Raw genomic sequence first — 27,770 nt, forward strand, 5'->3', positions numbered from 1 at the left:
TTTTTGTGTGGGTCACTTTGAAAGTCGAAGAGTGCCTGCACTCTCCGGGCCTCACAGAAAAACAGCCGAGCAGCTCACGTCGGGGTGAAGCACGGTGCGAAACTCGGCTTTGACCTTCCCCTCCCTTGTCTGCATCATGGACCGACTCGGGCAGGACAGCCAAAAAATGTAGCTGATTGAGTGATTCAATAAGGAAGCAGAGTAATTGAATTATAAGCTTGTCCACTGGCCTATTGTCCGGGCTACATCCAATCTCCTGTCTCCTAAGCCCTGTGGGAGTGGACGTGGCCTCTCAGTAAGTTGAGGCCTCCGACATGGATCTTTAGCCGGAGCCTTGGGGACCGGAGCAGATGTCCAGCCACGCTGGTCAACCTACTTTGGCTGTGAGCTACATTCAAGTATATCTTCAAATCTTTCAATGAAGAGAGGGAACTGGTCACGACTAATATTTAGAGCCCTCAAGGTCTGCAGCTGTGTGTGTTTGTGTATTTGTGTCTTTACTTCAGCACCAGAGGCTGAGGAAAGGGAAAAAAGGTCAAACATCTTCAGAGAGGTCACAGGGCGCAGGTTGTTAATTTAAACTTGTTTCAGCTGTGAACACATCTGTTGTCGTATAAGTGTGTTTTTGTTTTTCTGCAATAGGAGAGTTGGCGGAAGCAGAGGAGATGTGTTTTTCTTCGCCGCAAGGGAAGCCCGTTATAAAGAGAAAACACTTTGGAAAAACTTAACTGTGCAAACCTGGAGGGCCTTTTAACACATACATGTACACACAGACTAAAAAAAACCCAACAAAAAACTGTGAGTAAAAAAATAAATAAAAAAACTATCTGGAATCCATCCAGTCACAGGGGGATGCCTTTCATCTTTAAACTTCCCGTGTCTCTGACCTTCACACGTCACTCTTGTATGTAAGCCGCTTCTACACAGACATCTGTGGAGGTATTTGGCTTCGGTCCTGGACTCGTGTCGATCCAAGGGCAGCCAAATAAACTTATTAGCCACAACATTTCTGTCGAATTTCCTTTTTTCACACGGCATTATCATTTTCACACCAGAGAGGCGGTGCTTTAGGTCAGACACAATATTCACGAGTGCGTCACATTTTCCTCCTCGCCGTCGGATCGGGGTAGAGCTTTGTTCAGCACAAATCTTTTCAAGTCAGTAGCTTGCACCTAATAACAATTATCGCACTTCTTCAGCTTCTACGGTGAAATCAATGGGATTGGTTCGCTCTCCTTCGATGTCCCGTAAGTCACTCAATATGCATTATTCATCAGTCTGCTCTGCCACTTCAGGTCACTTTTAATTACAGTCCACCGCATAATTATCCACCGGATTCATTAGAAAATGTTTTTAGTCTTAATTCTATTTCCTTGTGTGCGTGTGAAATGAAACGTACATTGATGGACAGGAGTTTGCCATATGTGAGGTGGGCAGGAATGTGGTCGGGCTTGGCCCTGAGGGACTCCCTGTACCAATGGGCTGCTTCCTCCAGCTTGTTCATCCTCATGTAGGCCTCTCCTACAACCGATGAAAAACAAGGGGGACACATTAGTTATTTGAGGTGAAGGTATTCAATAAGCGTGAACAAATACAGAGAAATTGACTTGCTAAGAAACCCGACTTTTCCAAACATTCATTAAATAAATCAAAATATTTCAAAGAAAAAAAACACACACATTGCTAAAGATGCATGTCAAATAAAATTTTATTTATTTGTTACATGACTTATTTCAACAGTGAAATACAATCTTAATAAACCCCCCGTCCTTTAAGTGAAATAAGTCATTAAGTTGAAAAAAAGACTGTATCTCTGTATAATAAGGTATTTCCTAGATTCTGATTTTCTTCAATAACACAATTGAAATAAAGATTAAAAAAACTGTAAACATGTTACTTTATACGCTATGACAGCAGAACTAACCGAAACAACAATGACGTTGTCAATGATCAGAAACCAGGACTTTTTTTTAGATGCTGTATTTAAAATAATATTCAACTGCAGTTCATTTGTTTCAATAGAATGTCTGCTGTTGGATCCAGCATAACCTTTCTTCATCCGAGTCACACAGAATGTTCATTCTGATTTATACACTTGTATTATGACCTTTTTTGTTTGTTCCTTTTCTTAATATTGAGGAAAAGAAATCAACATTCCCTCGATGTAGATGGATTTAAAATTGTCGAGGACAAAAACTATTGTTGGGAAAGATTGAGTTGGATCGGAGTAAACGCCATCTGCCCCCGGGGCAGAAAGTCAGGCTGATGACATCAGTTTTCAAAGTATCGTCTAACATCCCACCGATCCACACACTGTCCTTCTTCCTCCCCTCCTGTCAGCTGACTAAACACACTTCCAGTGTTCATCCCGCATATCCATCCCCTCAGCTATGTCATTGGGATGACCCTCCTATAATGTGATTAGTGTTAAAATAACAAGGAAGGGGATGCAATTTATTACGGGGATCGGCTTCAGTTGGCTTGTGCACACATTCGCGAGCTCCACCAGCGGGACCCAACAGGTGGTACAAGATGACTGACTTGAGAAGATCATGTTAAAGGAAATCTTCAAAGTAAAATGTGCAAAATCTAACATTTAAAAAACAATTTGTACACATCATGTAATGTCATCCTGCAGACATGCTTCACCTATATAATTTTTAATTCTTCTCTTAACATATAATCCTCTTAACAATCAGGCTCCATCACATCTTGAAGAGCTATTAGTCCTGTTAGATCCTATCAGAGCATTTCTGACAGTTTACTGGAGGTTCATCGGTTTTCTAAAAGTAGAATGGGAGTCAGAGCTTTCAGTTGTCGGGCTCCCCTCATGTGGAACCAGCTCCCCGTTTCAGTTGAGGAGGGTCTTTACTTTAAGATTAGGCTTAAAACTTTGCTGTTTGAGGAAGCTTATTGTTTGCGCTGGCTCAGGTCACATTTTCGAGTTAAGCTGCAATAGGTTTAGATTGCTCTGACTCCATTCGTCACGCTCTGGGCTTTACTCCATCTATTCTCCATGCATGTAATACAATCAGCCTGATCTCCTAAAGGCTGGACGTGTAAAAGCAAAGTTGATATTGCATGCCAACATGTAACTAATCTAGTAACGGGACACAACGAGGATTGTGTTCAAGAGAAACAACACACACTATCCATTCAGTGCATTTGCATTGATTGATATGGAGTGTGTATTCCAGATCAATTCAATTTATAACATCGAAAAATGTTTGCATTGCTTATGATTTTGACTGTAATGTGTTGGAGAAGGTGTAAATATGCACAGACTTTAGTAGAGTTGCTGCTGTTATAATGGAGAGAGGCATACCCACAACTGGCCCTCTATGACTTTCTTTCAGCAGATTTTATTTTTGTATGCTATATATTCAACTATACAATTTTTTCTGCACTTGAACATATCTTAATAGATTTTTTTCTCCCATAAATCAGTTTTTCTCCTATTTTGCTTTTTACTTTTTTTCCCCCCTGCCAAATAATTCAGATTTATTTGCTGTGTGATAACTTCCTCCCCTGACACTCCCTGGTAACATTTTTCATTGTTGGCTCAGAGCGCCATCCATTCACTCCATGGCTAACAAGCTAGCACTATTGCATGCCAAACTCTGAAATAAATCAAGCAATCTATTTGAGGGTGCAGTTCAACACGATTTATACAGGATCTTAGTAAATCTGGCACCATGTGTTTATCTCCTTGTCAACTGGTATATACATTTTTTTGGGAGGAGGGGTACGAGTACCTAACGATGGCTACGTTAATAAAATATTATTGAATTGAATTTCCTCTCATAGTTGTTGCTAATACAATTACAATCACCATATGATTATAGTCTCAACAAAATGCTATTTAATATTTCAAAGCATTGAAGATGAGCATTTTTAATCATGTTTTTTCAATAAATGTGAGCCGTTAAAACAAATAATGACTCCAAGAATAACTCACCCATCATGTTGAAAAGGCTGTGAGGTGCAAACTGTCTGGGCATCTTCTGCACTGCCTCCTTATAAATAGAGAGGGCTTCCTAGTAGTGGAAGAAAAAGATTATAATTCAGCAAGTTTGCATTGGCAGAGGCGATACAAAAAAGAAAGAGAAAAAAGCTGTTTAATTATGACGTACAGGTTAGTTTAACCAGACACACTCACCTCCTGCTGGCCCTGTTCATGGAGCAGCTTCCCCAGGTTGTACAGGCAGCTGGTGACGGAGCTCTTATGGGCATGAGGGTCCTTCAAGTTCTCATCGGGAATGTCGGCACAAGTGAGGAAAGTGCGTTTGGCCTCGTCCAGGTTGCCCTGGTTCATCAGGATTATTCCTGTGTTCAAGTAGGCCGCTGTGGGTTGGAGAGAAAAGAAAAGAGGACACGAGTCAGAGTCATATCCAAAAAGTAACACGACAAAGGCCAAAGGAAGAAAAAAAAAAAAGGTGAAAGCTGAAATAAATTGGGATAAAAGAAGATCAAGCCAGAGAAGAAATGACTCTATTTCTTCTTATCAATCTGAGAAAGCAGTGAAGACAGGTCTCCTTGCTCATAAAATTGCCCTTGGTACAGTGAAAGATGGGCCCTCAATCACATGCGAGCAGTCAAGAGTGAGATTGAATCTTGTCATCTCACCGTCAAGCTGAATATGGCCATGCAGCAAAAGAGCATTCAATTCAGCTTTACAGTTGGAGCTGATAGTAATCTACGAACAAGATCTTTGGTGTATGTCTAATTAACCCAAACAAAGACTCAAGTAATGTGTACAAACACCTCCCTAATAGCACTTCCTCTCCTTATCGTGCATAAACAACAGAATTACACTTTCACACGTTTACTTACATGCCAGTGTTGGCCGACTCCCAATTGCCAGTTTGTAGTAATGCAGCGCTTCAGAAAAACGTTCGTTCTCCTGCAGCAGCAAACCCCTGAAACAAAAAATGACAACAAAAAAAAGGCAAAAACTATGAGTATGCTAATACCACATTATGAAGGTAAACTGAAAAAGCTTGAAGCACAATTTGCAGCCGGGAAATAAAGAACACAGCAGAATCTGGGGCAGCTTCTCTGCTTCTTCCCACATATACTAATACACAACCCCAATACATCCAACCATCCATCATGTTCATGTGGCTCCTCCATCTCAAACAATGCAAGACTTTGTTGCTTCGCCAGCTTCCTGACACCCATAACTTGAGAGGCGACTCAGAAGTGTGGAGAAAAAAAACGGTTTCCGCACGAGAGTAGGAGACAAGAGTTTTTCTCGGAGGTTCCTGGCACCTTTAACACCTTTTGTTTGCGAGATTGGAAGTGGCTCTCTTGTTTCCCCACCGGTCCTGCAAACCATGACTAATCAAATCAGCAGCAGAAGGTACAAAGAGCCACTAGGGACGCACACGCAGACATACTTCCTCTGTTGCCTTGCTCTGTGCCTCACTTGCTTTGTTCCTCCCGTATTAGATCTATTCCTGTTCTTCCTGTCAATCTTTCTTTATGCTTTATCTCCTCTCCTCTTTTTTTCCTCCATCGCCGCTTTTCTTCTTTCTGCAGCTTCCATCTCAAGTGATGGATGGGAAGGAATCACAACCCGTTCGTGTTGCGACTGTGCAAACAGGAGGAGGTGGATGGGGCGTCTTTAATACTCACAGGTTATATAGCATGTCAGCCATGTTCCCCCGGTAGTGCAGGGCGTTCCTGTATGCCTTTTCTGCCTCGGCCATCTTGCCCTGGTTCTTCAGTACATTCCCCAAGTTTCCCCAGGCTGTAGGAGACAGGTGTCAGTCAAAATGTACCAGAAAAATAACATCTCCACAGACAATTTGTCAAATCCTGAAATAAAAGCTATGTAGAGTCTTCATATTCAAGCTTAACTATTCCAAAGGTTTACCATTGTAGTGATTTGGCAGAAGTATACCTTTTACTTCCTTGCATTTGCATCTATTCAGAAATTAAATTAATTTTTGAAATGTATTTTTGTGTACCTTTGTAAATTAATAATTTAAGAAAAGAGTGAAACTTTAGTAAAGGTATGAACCGAAACGCATGAGAGTTGTAACTGAACTGACCGGGGATATACGTGAGATAGCTATTTCACTTATAAATTGAAATCATTGAAGCATTTGGGATTAACTTAAAAGTTTAGGTAATAGAACATTTTAGCACATTATTTTAGTTTAAGAAGACAAAAAAATGCATTTCCCATTTCATTAGAGCCTGGAATAAGGAAATGTCAGCGTGCACACAGATCTGATGATAGCAGGTGGCCCACTTACCTTTCGCAGGATTCACATTAATCCCAGACTTGTAAAGATTCTCCTCATTGCTCCAGTCTTTGTTCCTCTGAACAGTTCGGAGTCCGTTGAGCAGCACGAGTGCTACACAGAGACACAACACCAACACCTTGCAGCCTCGAGTCCTCAGTCTCACATACAAGGTTCTCGCACCGGTGGCAACTAGTAAACAAAAGCCTATGCTCGGGATGTAGAGTACCCTCTCCGCTATTACAAAACCTACATAAAAGAAGAGGTTGGTGGCTGGGAGGAAAGGCAATGAAAGGGCTCCAAGTGAAAAAAGTACAAGGCTTTCTGTCGGGGGCAGGGATGTCTGCCGAGGACAGTGGTGAAGTCCGGCTGATCCATTCAGGGTGGTCTTTGGCAAACCCTGATCAGTGTTATGGTTTGTGTCTGGGGCATGGTAACCATTCCCATTAGTGATGGATTTCCCATTAGTCACGTGGGCTTTTCCATTGGTTTCCTTGGCTTTGGAGATTTGACCGCGGAGGCCAAAGAAAGCCAGGAGAACGAGTCCACCGTAAAAGGCCACAGTGTGAAGGTTCCTCCAGTCGGCCAAGGACCGAACCAAGGGCACGGCGTCCATGGACCAATCAAAGCTCAGCTTGTCGGGGCAGAGCAGCAGCCAGGCGTTGGCAGCGGGCAGGTGGAGAAACGTTAGCGTCCGGGTGAGGAAATGTGGCGAGTCGGCTGTGGGGTTGTCAGAGTTGGAGAAGTTGGGAGGCTTACTACCCATCCAGTAGAGGCGAGCCGACAGCAGAATCACTCCCCAGGAAGCCAGCGCGCCAAGACTCAGCAAAACGCTGACGTTCTTTTTCTGCGGGAGAAGGGGGGAAAAATAGCTTAAAGAAAACACCTAAATCAACATTTAAGTCAGAACCACAACAATTCTTATGTGCTCTGGAGCTCCTCCAGTAATATGTGTTTCAAATACGCTCTGGTGAATGTATTCTTAGCATTTTGAGAAATGTTCAGAATGCCTCTGGTAGTTGTCTGGTGCTTAAACCGCATTCATGTACAATTATACAGCCCCTTTGTGTCAGTGGCATAAATCTTAAATTCAAAATGGTGCAAAGATCCAGAAACAACACCGCTGAGTTTATACTGTGGGCTGTGACATATCCAAGATTTTGAATGATACAGAAAGACAGCAAACACGCGGGCCGAAACTGACCAAGCAGAGAATCCGCTTCAACCCACGGAGTGCCGACACAAAGTGTAAAACCCACAAAGAACACAAAAACGTGTTCATTAAAAAGGACTACCATGTCTAATTCGACAGCGACCTTCATGTGCCTGAGCATCAGAATTAATCAGTGAGGGAGAATTTCTAATGTCAGATTGAGTGAAAATGCCACAATTGGAAGACCATTGTTAAAATTGGCTCTGAAAAACGAAGAAAATCTGCAGACTTGTCCAAAATGCCACTTTTAGTCAAGTGCAGTATGGTTATTTGTATGAAATAATGTCATGTCAAACTGACTACAGTTCATGTGAAGTTGTGAAAGAGAATAATTTTCTCTATTTTTTACTTTTGTTTTGCCAAATCTTACTTCAGATTAATTAAAAATAACAAGGGTAACTCCCAAAGTAAAATAAAAAAAAAAGGAAAAATATGTACACATTTTAATTATGCCCTTCATATTAGTGATCCCCACACAACCCAGCTGAGGTCAACTTTGAATTAACTGTGAAACATGAAGGGCTTTCCTCCCTAAGTCTGTACTTGTTGCTCGCGGTGAATGTGACTGGTAATCAGCTTAGGACTCATTGTGTTGGTATGTAGATGCTGTTTACATCTCATAAGAGCATTAATTCCGCAGCATGATCGCCATTAGGCTCTCAGTCACGCAACACCTTTCAATGACCTGTCAGCGGCAAAGCCTGCAAATTAAATGGAGCCGCCCTTGAATAAACATCCAAGTTCGAAGCCGCATCAGTAGCTGCATTAACAGACCAGATAACTTTTTTGAAAGGAGGATGATTCTGACCTACAATCTAAGGAAAATATTGAAAAAGAGAGAGAGCGAGAGTCATACACGGGATTTATGTGATATTCTCCAGGGTGTGCTGCTGATCCAGTAATCCACTGTGGCCAAAATGAAAACAAAAAAAGGTACATTCTTCCCAATTAACACTGAGGAAATGTGAATGTCATCCAAGTAAAGATGCATTGACGGAAACAGAAAAAAAAAGAAAGAAAGAAAAAAAAGAACTCTAAGTGGAGTAAATATATGACATTATGATTGATGACTGTGAAAATTCAACTCACATCCTATTTTCTTAGCCCATTCATTCTTCCTCCCTTCACCGGAGTAATATGAACTCTTTTTGAACCTGTCTTGGGGGAATTAAGAGCTTCATGTGTGCGCACAAAAACATGCCTGCGTACTGTAAGCACTGTTCATATTGTGCGGTATCGGTCACCGAGACAGGACAGGCCCACATTTGTTTTCCGTCTAATAGTTGTGTTGTCACTGTCTCTGTTAATGAGCATCAGATCCAGTGTTGAGCGGGCAAAACTTTAATGTTTGCTTTTATCTTTTTAACTGCGTTTACACTGTCCCCGTTAATATTTCCGTGTGAGTGTATGATCTGAATGAATTGCACCATACATAGTTAAAAAGCAAACTCTCACGCATCGGTACACCCTCAAGCGCTATGGTGGAAAACACAAGTTATCCATAACAAACCCATGCTGGGATTAACATAAGAGGTTTATCACTGACTTGCCTGACCCTGTTCACTTCAGTTGATTTTCTCTGATCAGAAACAAAGAAGCGTGTTTTCTAGAGAAGAGAGCCGAGGTGGAAAGCGCCGACACAGCGAGTTCGAGCGAGTCATCGGTCAATTGTGAGACGGAAGACGGGCCAGTTCAGAGAGTGCAGCGATAACGGGAGTATTCTGAGGGGCTGTGAGTAACTGTCCGAGGAGGAAATATTGGATATTGATTTGGAAGGCTGAAAGGTGGCACATAAAGGATAAGACCAGCCTTTTACACAAAAAAGGGGGCGTGTGCTTATTGATGGATGAGCCCATATTGTCCGTCCAGGGAGGAAACTGTCCGGGAAATCCAATTCTGCTGCGTATTAGAAGATAAGCCAATTCCAGCAGGGGAGTCATTTTGCGGTGTTTAGGCGAATGAGCTTCATTCTCCTCCTCGCTGCCTTGTCTCTTTCTAAACCGTTCCTTAATTGACTTTGCGATCAATCACACGCACATAACTCAACTTGCGGCGAGGAAGACCGACCCCTGCTTTGCAGTGATGTACAACCACCACTTCACAAACTCAGAAACAAAAATTACGGGAGGTTGTATTTTTTGTTTTTTTAATGACTCCCATCAGAGGGAATTGTTTGTTTAATGAAGCGAGTGTGAAGTGGAAGAATTGGTGGCAGGGGTAGCCAATATTACTGAGGTCTACTTTGACCTTCTCTTTGTTCACTAAAGTCTTCTGAGGTTGCCTGCAGATCCCAAACAAGTAAATCATTACCATCACAAGTGTACCTTCTAATTATTCTCAAGAAGGTTCTGTAACCTCCTTGTATAGTTGCAGATTTATTGGTTTTTCCAAACAAGTCCAGTTTGTTTTGTCAGAAACAGAATGTTCCTGACAAAAATGCCTCTAATGTAAACTCTTTCATCGTAACAAAGCGACATCTTTTTGAATCTGCTGTTGGAACTTAAAAGAGAAAAACACCCCCCCCCCAAAAAAAAAAAAATCTAAATAGTTTATCATTGCTCCCAACTTTTCTCAAGTGAGAAGTTTCAAGTTTGACAGAGTACAGATGTATTTTATAAACTTGGAACTTTCCAATTTCGTCCAAGTTTTTTCGTGAAACCAGCATTTAAGCACACTTGGACTTGTGGCGGGATAATGTCATGTGTGGATAATCACATTACCAACGGTTGAGCCACAAGTTCTCCACGTCAGCAATACAGCAACACAAAGGCCTATCACTTTCATCTGTGTGTAAAAGACCAACGTGGTCTACATCTGAATGAAAATGACAAAAAAAAAAGTGACTTCTATTGTTCTTTTCTTCGTGGTATTGAGGTATATTTTTTGCAGATGACACATATTAATCATCTTGTTTTTTTTGGATCATAAAAGAAGTAAAATTGATGAGCTGTACTGTTGAAACACTGTGAACCATAAGAAATGATGAGTCCGAGTCCATGTCTATGAGGGCTGAATGGTGCACCATCTTTCTTTCTTTCTATTTGCCTTCACTCATGATGAAACAGTGGACATCTGGACCACCAATTTTCGTCATTTCTCCCCACCCAAAAAAGTAAATTAACTTAATTTACTTGAGACATTTTAGTGCTTTAGCAGACTCAACAGAAATGCCATGATATGTTACATTCACGCATTCACACACACCAACAGTGATGTGAGCCATGACAGGTACTTGGAGCAACTTGGACTTTAGTTTCTCGACAGTTCGACGCACAACTTTTCGATTAGAGGCCAACCCTCTGCTCTAACATTACATTATCCAGAGCAATCCTTCCTATGTCCCCGTTTTGTACTCATCGTTAGGGGAAAGTGAGGAATGTTCCACATAAAGAAAAACCAATCCGGGGTTTTTTTTCTTCTTCTTTTTTTCAAAGGAAGAAGGGGGATTTAAATTTTTTACATTTCATCATTGACAGTCTTACAGCTGTCAAAGTGAAATTCCTGGGAACTGCTTCTAACTGTGACCGATCGGCCTTCATGAGACGTGTGCGTTTTCGCGGCTGGCATAATCCCTTGCCAACTGTCAAACGTTAACATCCTGCTTGCTCCAAGCCTTTGAACATAACGCTCCTCCACATATCTCCACCACTCTGGATCCTCATTTGGAAATTCAGCATCAGCTTCTGTGGCTTTCCCTCCACTCGCTGCTTTTTTTTTTTTTTTTTAAAGTTCTTTCAGTGCATTATCCACTTTCCCTCCTGAATGATCCTCCTCATCTCTCTTTTCGCACATAAACATGCAATATTAAGCCCTCAAGCCTTCCTCTTTAAAGCGTGCCATTCATTATTAGCCGCTATTTTATTAATCCCAGAAGTGTGTGGTCCGCCTGTTGACACTGTAGCTTGCGGAGTGTTTAAAACATGTCGAAAGAAACGGCCGGCTACGGCTGACTTAACATGAGCGCCGTTTAAAAAAACTGATGCAAGATGGCAGAGGGACAACCTTTCAAACTTGTCTTGTTAAAGTCATATTTTGGGCTTTTTTTTTTTTTTTTGGTAAGTGCTCATAATTCTTTCCACCATACTGAGCCGATCATTCGAAGTACCTTGAGGACTCTCCTTAAGAGAACGTTTATGTTAAAACCTTTGTTTCTATAAATGACGAGTCGTGTGGACACAACCCATGAAGTTTTCCAACTATTCAAGCAAACTCATTTAAGTTTGGAAAAATACTTGTTGGACAGAGTCCTGCCATCCCACTGCAAGAGCGATTCTTTCTGTGTGACATGAACATGGAGCGGCCTTCAAAGGCCTGGACGCGGTGTGTTTGCGCAGCGCACATCCAGCAGCGCTCATACTTGATGCATTACCATTGACATGCTAAATTGCGATGAAAGTCACAATGAACCATACGTCCATTTCTTTTTCCAGCGCGGTAATGCGTTCTGGATTGTGCTGACTTGGCGCAACTCATCCGAGTCATCAGACAGCAGCCGGGGCTGCCACTGGAAGGGATGACTTTGACGGAGTGACCCAATTACCCCAAAAGTTGTCTCGGGGAGGGCGGCGCTGCTGCTGGCGGCTGGCGCCCAGATCAGGTAATGAGACGGGTCACCGACGGTCCGCGAGAATAGCTGCACAGCGAAGAGGCAGCACTCCAGATAACTTGATTCTGTCTGAGTGAAGTAAGTGAAGGAAAAATCAAAGGGTTATTGAGTTAAGAATCCTCGATGCTCTTAAAGACATGTGTCCAATAGACATTACAAACTCATTTTCTACATTAGCCTTTTTTTTCTTTTAAAGATCCCTTTAACTAAATAAAACTCAAATTTGTCAAAAATCTACATATTGAGTACAGAAAAAGCAACAAGCCTCCAACCCTTTTTGCAACTTTCCTCCCAAAACATGTGCAACCTTTAAAAATGAGGATAACACTAATTATAATGAAACTGCTAAAACCATCATATTTAAGCTTGAACACTGAAAGTATAATCTTGTTTGTCATGAAATATCAACTTTATTTTAAATTTGACTCAGGAGGTGGAGCATGATATGTTCTGGATCAAAAGTCATGGAAGTGAAAACAAATCTGTGAATCAAATGAACAAAATTGATGAGAACTGGTAAAAAAAAAAAATTCTATTTTGGCTTGAACAATGAAAGTACAACCTGTTTCTCATGAAATATCAAATTTATTCAAAAATCACTCTCAGCAGGTCAAGTGAAGTCAATACTGGTGAAAGTTTAAAAAAACAACAACCAGAGAATCCAATGAATCAAACTTATTGAAACTAATTCAACTGGAATCTTATGTTGTTAGGTTTCAAAAGATTGTTCAACTTTTTGTTATATTTTTAAGTTTTTCCACATTGTATCTGTTTTTGACATTTTATATATTTTATTCATTTTTACATTTTCTAGTGGTTTAAGCTGTTTTATCCATTTCATGTATTTACATATTTTTTTCAAGCAACTGTTTCAGCAGTTTTCGTTTTATCTGCTCTCACAGTGTTGACTCATAGACATTTTGTTTTTTTTCCATTCCAGTTGTTTCTAGCAATTTCATATGTTTCCCTTTTTACCCTTTCTGGTGGTTTCCAACTTCAGATGTTTTAGCCATTGTATTATTTTGAGCCACAAGATAGAACTACTTTTTGGAGTCTGCTGAGCAAACAACATTTTAAAAAATCTGGTAAGAAAGTCTTTTTTGAAAGCTTCAGGGAGCCACATTTGGTCCAAGGGCTGCTGGTTGCAGATCCCCGACTTTTAAATACATAATTTTATTCACCTTGTTGCTGTACGAAGCTAAAAACTCAGGTTACGCGTTTTCAAGTGTCTAAATAGAATACAGATGCAGATGACTGGATTCACACTCATGAGGTTTGCTGTGATTGGAATGAATGCCAACTTTTGCACTAGTATTCTCGTCTATTTGTGGGAGAGCAAACGCTGCCGTGGTGCAAACAAGTGAACTAAGACAGTCCAAATGAAATCTGGTTCACACTCACTAAAACTCAAATGAAGTCTAAACATAGCACAGACACAAATGTCCTCAATAAATAGCTAAATATAGGAGATGACGGCATCAGAAGGGCTGTCTCCCTGCAGAAGATCTTCATCGATGTTTGCCACTGAGGAAATTGCTTTCTTTTTAAAGCTCAAGGTGAGTACTGATCTGGTCATAATACTTTTCCCGTTTAACGTGAAAATCAGCGTGAGCATGAATAGTTTATACACTTCGGGTTCTGTATCTGACAACCAGTGACCTGTAGCACAAAAACATGGACACAAACGGAGCTTTTAGGTCAGAATTTCTCCGTCTTTCTCATGTTATCGATTTCGACCATCCGAAAAGTCGAACAATTCAGGGATCTGATAAACACCAACAGCCAGGTCCTGCCTCAGCGTGATCTACATCTGACGTGTTAAAATTGCAACAACTCCTTTCCTGACAGGTAATATTGGAGTAATCTCAGCGGCCATGTCAGTCAGCCGACAACATGTTGCGAGTGCTATTTTCACAGACCGCTTACTGCTGTAATTGCGTATGTATCTCAGAGATGGCTGCATTTATTCCATTGCAAGCATTTGACGAGCACGCAAGAAACCAGGTCTCCAACTTTCTTAAAGGTTTGTTGCAACACCCAAAGCTATTTCTGCCGACATTTCTATCAATGTGTTTGAGCTTGAATGACATCGACAACTGCAGTGAAAAGTTTTGACAATTTCTGGAGAAATCACCACTCGCCAACAAAAAAGGAACATTTTGTCAGCAAAACAAGTAACCCCTTAAAGCAATTTTGAATGTCGCTAAAGTTTTATAAGGCTACTTAGTTGATTAGTAGTTTGGAAGAACAAATATAAAGCTACATTTGGCTTGCCGCCATCCGCAGGACTGCAAGATAAATATTAAAAAAAACACGCGCAGCAGAACCTGCAACAGAGGGCATCATTTTACGGCCCGGTGCTCCTGCTTCAGGATAATTGGTACTGCATTCATCAAAACCGTCAGATGGTTACGCTAAACTTAATCTGTGTGTCTGCAGCACTCATTGAGATAAACGAGGAGGAGTCCCTAAACACTTTAACCGCACCCTCGGGAGGACACCCTCAAATCCCTCACTTGTCCTCTGCTAAATTGCCATGTGTCATCTTTAATTTGTCTCCACATGCAATCTAAATAGGTGGAAGAACTTTGTTTTCACACCTTGAATGTAGACTTTTTCATGCAGCTTTTCATCTGATGCTTTCAATCAAGCAAATGCCTAAAAGCCTAGCTACCAAGTTAAATAAACCACTTTTCAACAACTGAGGTATAGCAGAGACATCTTGACTTTTTGTAATATCCCGCCCCAAAAAAGATGAACTTTTCATTTCAGGATTCCATGAAAAGCCTGGAGGCTCTCTGAAAACATGTTTGTTTTTGCCAACAACAAACCGGGAGTGGAAAGAACAAAGACATCACCTTCTTATAAACCTGGCATATGAGACTCGTCTTGTTTACTCAATAGACCGTGGTGCAAACACGGGGCCTTTCTTTGTTCCATCAATCACTTCCCAACTCTCCCTCCATGCCACCTTGTCTCATCTGAAATCTCATCTCGATCTGATTAGAGTTAATAGGATGAGAAATGAAACGCTGGTCCAAACACATCTGTCCTCTCTGCTAGGCTTCGGAGAATTTGCATTTTGTTATTGTTTGCAGCCGTAGTGGTCAGGTGTTATGATGTTGGGGAGTTTTTTCCTAGCATTATTTGAATTAATTTGACAATTTTAAAAAAAGGAAAATATACCAGGTAACATCATTCTCCACCGCGCATCTTTGCATTGGCTCCACCTGTCACACTCAGTTACAACTGATTGCTTCTCAGTTGGGCGAAAGGAAACGGGAGAAGCAAAAGCAAAAGTGCTTTCAGGGCACAAGTGGATGAGAAAGACCAAGAACAGATAAAGGAAAGGAAGTGAGAGCATAGTTTCCCTCTCCCTCATTTGTTCTCTCCTTCGATAGCCCTCTCCCTCTTGTTTTCTCATGCATCACGAGACGTCTGGCTCATAATCGAGGAAATGATTGCCCCCACGGCTGGCCCCAGCACGTAACGAGCTCCCTGCCAAGATAACCGTGACCGGGGCGGGAGAGGAGGGCACTGCCAGAGTGATAAACGAGCCAGATGTGCCGACAGTGGTGGGAGTTGCTGGTGGGAGGTGGGGGGGGGGGGTTGGCACAGGGACCTTTCGTGCTGGCACACGGAGGCTGGCCAGGACTATTGTGTCTGGGCAAAGAGGCGGAGATGGCTGATGGTATCTCTGTGCCACCGTGTGATAAATACGCAAGAAAATGTGCTTTTCTTTTGTAATGGCTTCCAACGAGCGCTGGGGAATGATGAAATCTGACAGACGGCGATGCAACGGAGCGAAACAAGAAGCGATCAATATCGTAAAAATTTTGGTTTCTATATTCTAAAGGAAAGAAATGTCTTCTTGGCTGCATGCAGAAGCAGACACATACATATATATTTTTTTTTCATTTGCCTTTAAAAAAAATTTAAAAAATAAATTATCTGTTGAAACTTAGAAACCAGTGCACTGAAAAGGAAACAAATTGTCCACACAAGCTCTTTTTGAAAGAAAAAAAAGGTGAGCACACTAAAACACTTATCAGCAGCCAAACCAGCCACATCATTACAGTTGCTTCAGTTTTACTGAACGAGAGAAACGGCGAACATTATGATGCAAAACATTTCTGGCTGGTCTTCTGCAACAACTACTTCATTTTCAAGGCTGCTTCAGTAGGTAGACATCTTACGCGCTCGATAAAATATCAGTAACGTCAGCTCTATGATGGGGATATAAAAAATAATATACAAAAAATAAATCAGACTGCTGAAATCTGCAGCTCATTCTGAATTCTCTGTTACTCAGTGTGGGTCAGCCACTGCGTGCCAATATAGAAGTAAAAAAAAATTAAAAAAAAAATCCTATAAGCTATGTTAAACCCAGCCTGTTTCTCCATTTTGCATCATCAGAAATTGTGATAGAATCGTAATTCTACATCAACGCTAAAGCTTCGTAGTGACCAAAAACTCCAGAACAGATAACAGAAAAAAATTGTAATTATTCATGTATGTGAAGATCGTGGGTGTCAAAAACATGTTTTTGTTCAGGATTCACATACAGCCCAGTTTAATTTTGAGTGGGCCGGACCGGTATAATAGTGCCTTAATAACCTTTAACCTTTGTTGTGGCGCAACAAAGAAAAACTTTGTTTTTACAAACTTACACTGACAGCATGGCTGTTGAAGTAGCTATCGTTCATAAAAGCACCACTGATACTCTCAGGCTTGTGTTGTGTCACTACTCTTAGGAAATGTGTTTAAAAAAAATTATGTTTTCATATATATATATATATATACATTTATTTATTTTTTTTAAATAATAATTTGCTTGATGATTTTCCGTGGCTGGATTGGAGCCTCCTTGGCAGGCTGATTTTTTCCAACTGGTCTTATGTTTGATACTCCCGGTGTAAACAAAGAGATATATTGCTTTAACATACCTGGATTCAATCACTGGACAAACCTCTGGAACTTGTAAGGCAGAGATACTTAAAATTTTGGGATACAACTTAAAAGCTGGATTCATAATGTACCAATGCGTCATACTTTTTTCCTCTCGTCTCTGCATTGCATTTCTGCCTTCATTTGTCTGCTTCGTGATTGGCAAATGAAATATAGCTTTACATCTTCACCGGGTGACTGAGTACAATTGCAAACGCAGGTGCTGTTTTGTGTCTGCTCGGGTCGAGTGGCTGTGAGAGCACATACACTTCAGCTACTCCTGCCAAGCACAGTGCACAGGAACCCGGCGCAGTAACTCCTGCCTTGCTCACTGTCTGATCTCTCTGGGCTACTCACTGCAAAACCTTTAATAACAGTGGTGGGTTATCATTCTGCCAGAAACAACTCCCAGCGAAGCTGCCCCGTCGGTACGGTAAAGCTTTCCTTCGTAACAGATAAAAATATGTTTTCATTTGAAGCCTGGCAGTGTTAATAACTCACGCACAAGTCCATAATGTGCTGGTGATTCGTGCACAACCGAAGGTTTCACAGGACATTTGTGAAGACCACTGCCGGGTTGCAAGACCTTGCAACAAGCAAGCGATATATATAGAAGTTTCCACAAGAGCAATCTGCTATATAAAGAGCCATGTGAACTCCCGTGCACATTCAACGCAAGACCGTCCTTGCACAATAAAGCCAAGGGGACTTTTTATTTAGCTAGTTATGCATTTTACGAGGGCCATCATGTTGGCTGAGAAACGGTTTCTCTAATCAAATGTGGAGTGCTTGTGCGAGGAGGCTTTCAATTCAAGCACTGATTCCCATACTCAGATGAGTCACTGCGTCAAGGTTGTCCTCCTCAAACAACTTCACTTTGGAAGGGGAAGCAGGAGGCCTGCGAAGCTTCCCTGCAGAGGAAGCGCACGGTGTGTTTGTCTGTGAACCCGTCTGCAGCTTGCTCAACAAGTGGATCAAATAATATACTTGAGAACAGAGGTGGTGTTGTTTTTTTCAACCGTTTGTCGTCTTCACATGACAAAACAGTTCACCGTAAAAATAGCTTTTCTTCCTGGAGGGGCTCTGTTCTCGCAAAATGCATGTATACACGCACACATAATGAGGCTGAGATCTTAATTTAGATGTTCTTGCATGACTGTGTATCTATTTACAGCAACAAATTGAAGGTGGTTGCAACACTGCGAGGAAGAGGAAAACTTCTTCGGTGCATAAATTCTCTTCCTGTTTAGTGCAATCAAATGAGAAAGGCTCATCTATCATGCACCAACTGTGGAGTCTGCAAGCAACCCCCCCCTTCCACCGACACACACACAAACACACTAATTACTTTCCTAATGAAAAGCAAACACACAATTTACACACAGGCAAAACCATGTTGTGTACACACACACACACACACACACACACACACACACACACACACACACACACACACACACACACACACACACACACACACACACGCACACACACACACACACACACACACACACACACACAGAACTCAATCCACCATTCATGAACCATTAACAGCTGGCCAGCTGAGGTTTTGCCTCAGAGGGAAGTATCAGGAAACTGGATATGCAAAGATGCCAATACAAGAGTCGGGGAATACACACACACACACACACACACACACACACACGCATTTACCTTGCCCAGCAGGAGCAGAAACGCCTGGCGGAACCGGAGTCTCTGGAACACAAAGACATCGTACACGGCGGACACGGCCAGCACCGTCACCCCCTGCTCCTTCCACAGCATACTGGCAGCTGCGCACCACAAACTGCACAACATCCAGGCCCAGCACCCGGCGGTGGAGCCGCCGGCGCATTGCCTTCCCTGCAAGGCCCCGTGCGGGTTCGTACGGAGGCCACAGTGTTTTGCATAGCAGAGAAGGGAGAGCAGGAAGAACAGTGCAGCGCCGACATCCGCCCTCCCCACCACGCCGGCTACCGCCTCGGTGTGCACCGGGTGTGAGGCGAACAGGAGGCCCGCCAAAAGGCTCCACGGCCCCGCTCCCAGCAGCGGGCGGCTGAAGGCTGTGACGAGCGCTGTGACCAGGCCGTGCAGCAGCACGTTCAGCAGGTGGTAGCCCCACGGGCGCAGGCCTTGGAGGGTGTAGTTGAGGCGGAAGGAGAGGGTGCAGAGCGGACGGAAGGATTTGTGGCTGCCGCTGTGGGTGAGCAGGGTGCCCCAGAAGTCGTCGTACAGGATGTTTGTCCACGGAGTCTCAGGGAGAAGGTCCTGGTTGGTCCTGATGGCTCGGCTGAAAGAGAACAGGGACTCATTTTAACATAAAGACATTCATAATGTGTTTATTGTCTGATGTCAACTCATTTCAATATATTTTATGTTCACTTTTTCTACTGGGTGTGTATTTTATGCGTATTAACGCCATGGAGAATATTTTTTCTCAGTAACATAATAACAGACAGTTTTAACATTATAATAGCCTTGAGGTTCATACAATTCATTTTAAAATATTTCAACATATGTTCATGAATAGAGTAGAGACTTTATTTAATTGCTTCACTTAATTTCTGGTATTGAAAAGAAAAAGTCAGCCAACAGCACAGTCTCATAGAAATACGTTTTCCATCTTGCTCGTGATCCACTCATCAGTGAGCTTTAATAGACAAATGCAATGGCGATGCCAAATGCAATAAAACAAAAGACCACAGAGTAGTTGATTGAATACATATGAGCTCTGTTATTCTCTCGCATGCACAGCGTGTGCATATGTCACCGGTACCTGCACACACAGGTGGTTTCACAGCCCCAAGGTTGCTGTGGATCCTGATAATTAGCAGATCATTACCGGGGACACAGGCAGCATTCCGTGTACGTTCACAGGCTGCGACAAATGAGGCTCACTGCAGGGATTAAGAGTGATGAATGGCCTAACTGCTCCAACGTCTCAGAACTGAGTGGGAGAATACCCCCAAAACACTTTTTTTTTTCCTTTTGGAAAGTGAATTTGATCAGAGATGAAGCAGCTTTAGATATTACACAGTGACTGCAGCTGATAATAAAAATATCAGACAGCCTGTATGATGTAAGTGCCAGGGAGAAAAGTATGAAACAAAGAAAAGTAGTCAAAGGGAGGAAACACAACACAGCCATGGTTCCTTTCGGGGGTTCAACTGGCTTCATTGTTAATGGCTCAATCAATGAGTTGGAGGACTTCTTGAAAAAAATGTCAAACTGGATGACGTTTCTGGAAAAGCAAACACTGTCTACTGGAATGAGTTCAGATATTGGACTGAGTAAACTACACTCAACAGTCTGCAGTGTTGCCAGACAAGTCAATTTGTGTCTTGTATCATGCTGAAGTTGCTCGGAACAGCCGTGTGGCTGAGATCAACTTAACTTTTTTAGAGAATAAAAAAAAAAACATCGGAATGAGCTCTTTGATGATTCCCTTTCACCATCTACTGCATTCTCAGTCCCTTACTGTTTGCATTGTTGATGGACAGCATGACAGGTGAGGCAGGAGGCTCTGCGGACCATGATGTTTGACACTGTGATCATTGGAAGTGCAGAGAACAGCTGGAAAAGAACCATGTCAAGGTGGAGGCGTGTGCTGGTTAGAAGAGGAAAGTAAGGGGTAAAGGTAGTGAGTTTATATATACCATAAGAGTACGCAACTGGCTCAGGAAGCTTGATTAGGATGGAGATGGCAGGCGTGACATTTTCTAAGGGCGACCCGAATGGACATGATTAAAATGTCATGAAGAACAGCTACAGTTGAACAGTTTCAAGATAATTGGTTCAGACATTTGCTAAGAAGGGACAGTGTGTGTGTGCATGTGTGTGTGTGTATGTATGTGTGTGTGTGTGTGTGTGTGTGTGTGTGTGTGTGTGTGTGTGTGTGTGTGTGTGTGTGTGTGTGTGTGTGTGTGTGTGTGTGTGTGTATATATATATATATATATATATAATGAAAACCTTTGAAGATGAGAGGAGACAGACCTCTGAGAGAAAGTCAAGGATGTAGTGAAGGAGAAGATGGAGATACTCGATGCAAGAGTAGACACTATGCAAAATAGTCTGAAACTAAAAACTAGGGCTACACAACACGTCACAAATTTATCAGCGTTGTCATGTACATGTCGCAGGAGACTGACTGAACCGTGATGAATTAGACATGAATGAACTCCGTCGACATATTCCGATCAGATGGATCCCCACTGCCTGATTTCCCTTGATTACTTCAACATTATTTCATACAACAGGCGAGAATTCGGAAGCACAAAAACATCAAATGAGGACACGCAACCAAAACCAACAAACTAAACAAATTGCTTAATTTCTGAAACAATGCAGGTGGGAATTTTAAAAAAAGAAAAGAAAAACTGATCCAGTCCAGCTGGTGTTAACTGTCATGATTTGTTTGTCCCCGTTTTCCCTCCTGGCTCCTCATTTCATGTTAAGTCCTGATTGTTCCTCTGTTCATCATCTCCCCTCACACCTGTCTGTTGTTTGCAGCTCATTCCCGTGTGTGTGTGTGTGTGTGTGTGTGTGTGTGTGTGTGTGTGTGTGTGTGTGTGTGTGTGTGTGTGTGGTCCTGATCTCTCCCCTCATCCTGATTGGCTCCGCCCCTGATTGTACCAGCTGTGCATCATTTCCCCTCCCCTTTGGAGTATTTAAGCTTCACCCTGTCTGTTTGTTGTTCCTCGTCGGCTCAATGCCCCCAGATAAGAGATCTGTTTGCTCATCTGTTCAGCCTCTGTTTGATTTCCTCCGCTTCCCGTCTTATTTTCTACCTCATGGGTTTTTGTTGTTTACTTTTGATTAGTGTGCACTTATTAGCTTCCCTATCCACTAATAGTTTTTGATTTCATGTCAAAACTTGGGTATTTTATCCACCATTCCTGAACAGAAAAACCTTAATATGCTCTAGAGGAGGGCTGTCAAACAAATTTTATTTCAGTGGCCACATGAAGCCAAATTTCATCTTAAGTGGGATGGATCAATGAAACTGGGCTATATCAACTTCTACATTTAAAACTTTAAAGTTTTTCTTTGTTGTGGTGCAGAGTATGGGTGATTAAAATGTCTATTTTTGCAAAATGATTCCTAGGAATGTACTACAATTTCAACATAAAGCAAATTTTAATGATATCCTTTGGTGCCAAATACAGTGAAATGTCCAGAAAACAACTTCATGCTGCTACTACTCCTAAGAAATTTGTTAAAAAAATCTATCTTTTTATTATTTGCTTGGTGGTTTGGCGGGCCAGTTTAAGCTTGGCCTTATGTTTGACACCCATAATAAAATGAGGCTTGAAAATTCATATCTATACAAAATCATCAACACACCGTAGGGGGAAATCATCTGAGGAGAAAATGTGTTTAATTAATATCAATGCGGGAATCGAAAGCATCGACTCTGCTAATCCCTTTGCTTGCGAGCCAGTTCAAAGCAGATGCGGGAAAGACAATGAGGAGAGTCATAACAGCCCGTCTTATCCTGCGAAAACAACACAACTCATTCTCCTTCAAAACCAGGTCACGTATTTTATTTGCATATGAGCATGAAGCATGGGCTACGAAAAGCACCAATTTTGTGTCTCCAGGAATCTTTCTTCACGCCGACTCAGGATCGGGCTTCTCTCGCTCAGGGTTTGATTATCATTTAGCAATGTGTTTGCTGAGGGGGGTAAAAAGGGCAACAAAAAGGGGGCCAGCCGGGGACTTCCTTTGTCTGGAGACTGTAACTAAGAGCTGAGCGTGTAAACGGGGGACAGGAGAGAAGAAGGAGATCAAGCTTGCCAGCCTGTGAGAGCTGACAAGATAAAAGACCAAGATTGACAGTAAAACAAAAAAAAAAGAACTACTCAAAAGACAGAAAAGCATGCATTAACTGGCAGATCCGGCGTCAAAGTGATAACTACTCGCTGAATTAATTTAAATGTTTCTTTTCCTATGAGCCCACGGCCCTGTCATCGGCTGAGCTGTAGTAAATTCCTCCATTTCCCATGATTGTTCTATCAGGGAAAGGCAAGTGTGGCTTTCTCAGGCTCTCAGCTGCAGCAAAGCAAACTCGCCCATTTTGATATTTCTAAGGACCCAGTGCATTACATCATTGGGTTTACAAACCCTCTTCCTCTTTTTTCCCCCCTTGTGTTACTGTTGGTCCACTGTAAGGTGTTATTGATGAAATGTTAACAGTCCCACTACAGTGGTGATTGATGCGAAGGGCAGAATGAGTCAGTATACAGAAACAATAAACACTGGAATTTAATGACTGCCAGCACTGAAAGGTTTATTCAAAATGAACCTAAGTAAAGGCTAAACAGTTCCCCATAAACTCAATAAGTACCCAAATGTCCAAGATTTAGAGTCATTATTCAAACAAAACTGATTATTGTATCCTAAATGTGTAAGCGGTCATGTTTCACACCCACCCGTCCCCTCAGGCATTTAGTTAGCACAGTATCACATCCAAACCGGGCCCCGATTCACCCTGGCCCGGCTCCCTCCTGTCCCTCAGCATGTCTCTGGTCGCAGCACAGTGTTGATAAATAATTTAAATATTCAAATCAGCGCCAACCACTCATCTCCCTCCCCATTCCTGCCCAGCGCTGAAGGATGAAAAGAATGCATTAGCTATGAGGCTTTGGGAATCGGTTTGTGCATGCGCCTACAAACGCCGAAGGAATAGATGGGACGCATGCAACGTGTGGGTCTTTGTGTTTGACGAGCGTGTGTGTGTGTGTGTGTGTGTGTGTGTGTGTGCACATGCGTGGGTGTGCAGCCGCAGAGCGGGCGCTGACGGCTTCATTGGGGCCCGTCGCTGCAGCGGTGCAGATAGAGTGGCCTCCTGTAGTGATTGCTCTTACAGAAGGAGGTCTTTTGTATTCAACCGTCGTAATGTGGGGCAGGCGGCGCGGTGAGGCTGTGGGGCACTCCTTTCACTATCCCTGAAATACAGCATGGGTTTTGTCTTTTCAATATTCTTTTTTCTTTTTTTTTTAGGTGGTGGTGGGGAGGGGGGGAATAAAAATAAATTTGGGATTCCCATCGTCTCTGAAAAGAGAAATTAGTGGGCGTAGATTTTTTTTTTCACCCTCCCGATGGGATGAGGTCTTCTTTCACCTGTCCACTGCTCTTAGAAGAGAGAAAATTGGCTGTCTTTCAGTGTTTGGCTATGTGTCTTTTCAATATGCAAATGAGCCCCTCCGCCACCCCCCGAGCAGTGAGCTCACCACCAGTGATTTGCTTTTTCATGCGCTGTGGCCGCCTTCAAACACACACGCCGCCTGTTCGAGGAGCACTATGCACGTTGGTCTCCACTTGGAAGTAAAACGTACAATAGGTAGACTGACAGCATTGTTGATTAATAATTTAGTTACACAAAAGAATTATGTGCAAATTAGGTTTTTGAAATGCAAAGATATTCCGTGTAAAATTGCAAGAAAAGAAGAGAAGCAGCAGATTTGTTTTGAGATGTTTAAACTGTACGCAGGACAATAACTAATCGGTTCTCCGCATTACTCAACATGACAGCAGTTTTAATGAAAATTTGAAAATGTACTCACTCTGCCACAGTGTTGCCAGCTGTGAAATAATTATATTTGTTTGATTACTTCGGTATGAGGTGCAATCAACAATGCCAAAGAATGCATAATGTACGATAAGGTTGAGAAAAGGGTGGTATTTGGAAGAGATACAAGCGTGATTAGTTGAATAATCAATAGCAGGGGTGACATATACAGCCCAATTTCATCTTGAGTGTTTTCTTTTGTTGTTGTGCAGAGAATATGTGACGGAAGTGTCTAAATGTTCATAAAACACCCCAAAAAGTGACCGCTACTCTTAAGAAATTTGTTTATTTTTTAAAAAAATCTATGTTTTTACAAATTTCTTGGCAGTTTGCCTATATTTGACGACTGTGCAACAATTTTCCAAAAAATAAAATGCTGAGTCTGTAACACAGACACATTTTCCACGTAACAATGTGCACAAATAAGTTGCTTTGATCTCAGTTTTGCTCATTCTCACAAGCATAAAATAAAAGCTCCTGCCACTTCAGTGGAACTATAAAACAACCGTTACCAGCAGAGAACAAAGTGGCGGCAGAAATGTAACACGAAGATAAATCGCATGTCCAGAAGTCTACTTCAGCTCCAACTTGGTAGGTGTATGTGATAATAAGCTTGTGTTTCTTTTCCGGACCCTAACGGCAGCTATAAAGCAGCACTGCAGGAGGGAGACGTGTGGCCTGTTTGTTATTGCCTTGGGAACACTGTAAACTGGGACCTTCCCAACTGGTGACCATCCAAAGTCTCCATGACGTATTCATCAGTGCCTGAACTTCCTCCTTTATTTATTATATTGTTTTCGTCTGTATATTCACCATTCATTAAAGGTTTTTCCAAAACGGTTTACATAAACCACTGCAACTGTTTCATATCATCCCTCAATACACACACAATAAAAAAAAACATGTGCTTATTTCCAGCCTGTCTGCTAGCAGATTGTTTGCTTGACAATAACACAGATCTCCCATATGAACTGCCATCACTTTACATCTTCAACACAGAGTGGATTATTGCTTTTTGTGGGAGACTCCCTCGTCCTGCCCGCTGACCTAAGTGATAAGATAGATCACCGCATCATCATAAAACAGTGCTGTTAATGGATGCTGACTTGGTTGGCCAAGATCTTAGTCCATGGATATCATCATCTCTTGGTCCATTTCCCTCACACTTTCCATTCACTTGTTTCTATTAAATCTGTCATCCACCTACATCCCCATCTCCATCAATTCCTTTATCTTCATTTCTGCTTTTCAATGCACTTTGTGCACTTTATTTCCTTCTCTCACACCACCTCCATCCATCTTACTTCTGTCTACCAGCTCTTTTCCTCATTCCATCTTAACTATCTGCCCGAGGAAAAGAATTTGATCTGATAGTCTCTTACAGACCCAGGCTCTTTAAAAATCCCCTTGTCTCGCCAAAATCTATTAAATTTCCCTCTCCTTGCTGAGGAAACTGAGTGCTAATTAAACTCGCAGACAGAGAGCAGCAACAGACAGGCCTATTCACACAATGCTAATCTTGGGCTGGCGCACCACTGAAGTAAACACGGCACTGATGCTGCTGGCTTTGGGCATCAGGAACAAAGATGATTAAAACTCAATGAGAGGGGGAACTCTCCATCCCGAGAAACAAATCCTCATCACAGAAGAAAGTTTATTGGAGGAAAAAAAAGTTCCCTCTTTATTGGGAAAACGATCAAGTACTTGGGTAATATTTGCTTATATATCTTGAAAGACTGATGTGGTTCTATTGATGTTTTTGTTGAAGTTTAAAAATATATCTATCTATATGTTTATTTGCGCTATTTCGTCTGAGTCCTCAATATGATTTGCATCTGAAGACGCTGGCCACCGGTTATTGATTTCATCTTCATTTATATTCAGGCACATGTGCAGCAAGTTAATGACCACTTCATCAAACCGAGAGAAAGTGTCCGTGGGGGTGGGTGTCCGCATCGCCTCCATGTTAATCCAATGCTAACAGGATTAGAAAGTGATCACAGAGTAGAAAGGACTTCGTAAGATACGCACAGGGGGTCACAGGTCAAGAAGTAAAGCTGATTATTGTGTTTTGTGCAACTCCCAGGCCATTCTACATGTGCAATATGGATAATCTATGAAATATACTGTCCTACTCCCACGTGGTATTGCTATTGGCAGGATATTGGCACTCAGGGCTTTGTTCCAAACCACAGCTGGTTGAGAGTAAAAAAAAAAATCCTCTAATTTTCACCTCAGCGATCACTCCAGAGGGAGCTTGTTGAACTTCACCACATGAGACCAGCAAACACATGGAGATGGTGATCTGGTCTGCTCTCACTTTAATCCAAGGGTACCTACCCATCCATCACACTGCTGGGTTGAACAATCACGCGGAAAGTCATTACGCTTGCTGGCTGGGTCGAAATGATTCGTTCACTGGCTGATTATCAGCCGCTGTTGTCCCCCCCCCCCCCCTCTATGCAGCCACAGTGTGATGACAGGCAATAAGGAGATGGCAATGATGATGAAAGTGCGAGTTGTAACAGGAGGGAGGAAGAAACCAGAGCTCTTATTTCATGAGCTCATGTTCACATCATTATCCTTTCTTTGTGAATGAACTCAACTTTCCGAGGTAATTCATGTCTGTTGTTTTCACTAAGTGATTGTTTAGCAGACAGAGATATGATTCAAATATCCAGTTCCTATTTTCATCAACCATTTATATCTGTTTAGTTTGTATATCGGTTGGCCTGAAAGGTCAGGAAGTGAACATTAAGGGTGTGTTCAAACACCGCACGTCACCGACTCCACTGGCAGAACAATACCCCAAGCAGAAGTGGCACTGCGACTTTCCCACACTCTGTCCCACGCCAAAATGGCACGAATATGGGAGGAGAAAGGGTGAAAAAAAATGCATAAATGTCCAGATAGCATTCATAAAACTCATTCTGCCCTGGGTCTGGTTGGGAAGGATTTATGCTTAGCTCTGCAGAAGCTCTTCCTTTGCCTGATGTGCAAGATGAAATTTTGACAGACTCTGTGCCCTGCTCACATGCAATTATTTGTTTCTTTCCACCGTTTCAAATGTGTTAACAGTGATAAAGTGCCGCTGGACAGCATTCCACATAGCTGGGCAGTGATGACAGAGAAAACAGAGAGAAAATTGGCAAGATTTTCATCCTTTTTATGCATTACTGTAC

At 42.1% G+C, this 27,770-nt stretch overlaps 1 protein-coding gene across 2 annotated transcripts in view; it reads right to left on the reverse strand.

Moving 5' to 3' along the window:
* LOC308146751 (protein O-mannosyl-transferase TMTC2-like) overlaps window positions 1–27,770 on the reverse strand; it is a 59,146-nt gene that overhangs the window by 11,222 nt on the left and 20,154 nt on the right. The window contains exons 2-8 of one of the 2 annotated variants that reach the window (XM_080518663.1): window positions 18,692–19,307; window positions 6,264–7,098; window positions 5,638–5,752; window positions 4,834–4,919; window positions 4,160–4,344; window positions 3,959–4,037; window positions 1,400–1,521 (exon numbers count right to left, since the gene is read on the reverse strand). In XM_080518663.1, coding sequence (XP_080374789.1) covers window positions 1,400–1,521; window positions 3,959–4,037; window positions 4,160–4,344; window positions 4,834–4,919; window positions 5,638–5,752; window positions 6,264–7,098; window positions 18,692–19,307 — 2,038 coding nt within the window. Of the gene's footprint in view, window positions 1–1,399; window positions 1,522–3,958; window positions 4,038–4,159; window positions 4,345–4,833; window positions 4,920–5,637; window positions 5,753–6,263; window positions 7,099–18,683; window positions 19,308–27,770 lie in introns of both variants that reach the window. The other variant, XM_080518664.1, reaches the window with a different exon arrangement.

This window comes from Blennius ocellaris (genome assembly GCF_963422515.1).
Source record: "Blennius ocellaris genome assembly, chromosome: 22".
Taxonomy (NCBI): Eukaryota; Metazoa; Chordata; class Actinopteri; order Blenniiformes; family Blenniidae; genus Blennius; species Blennius ocellaris.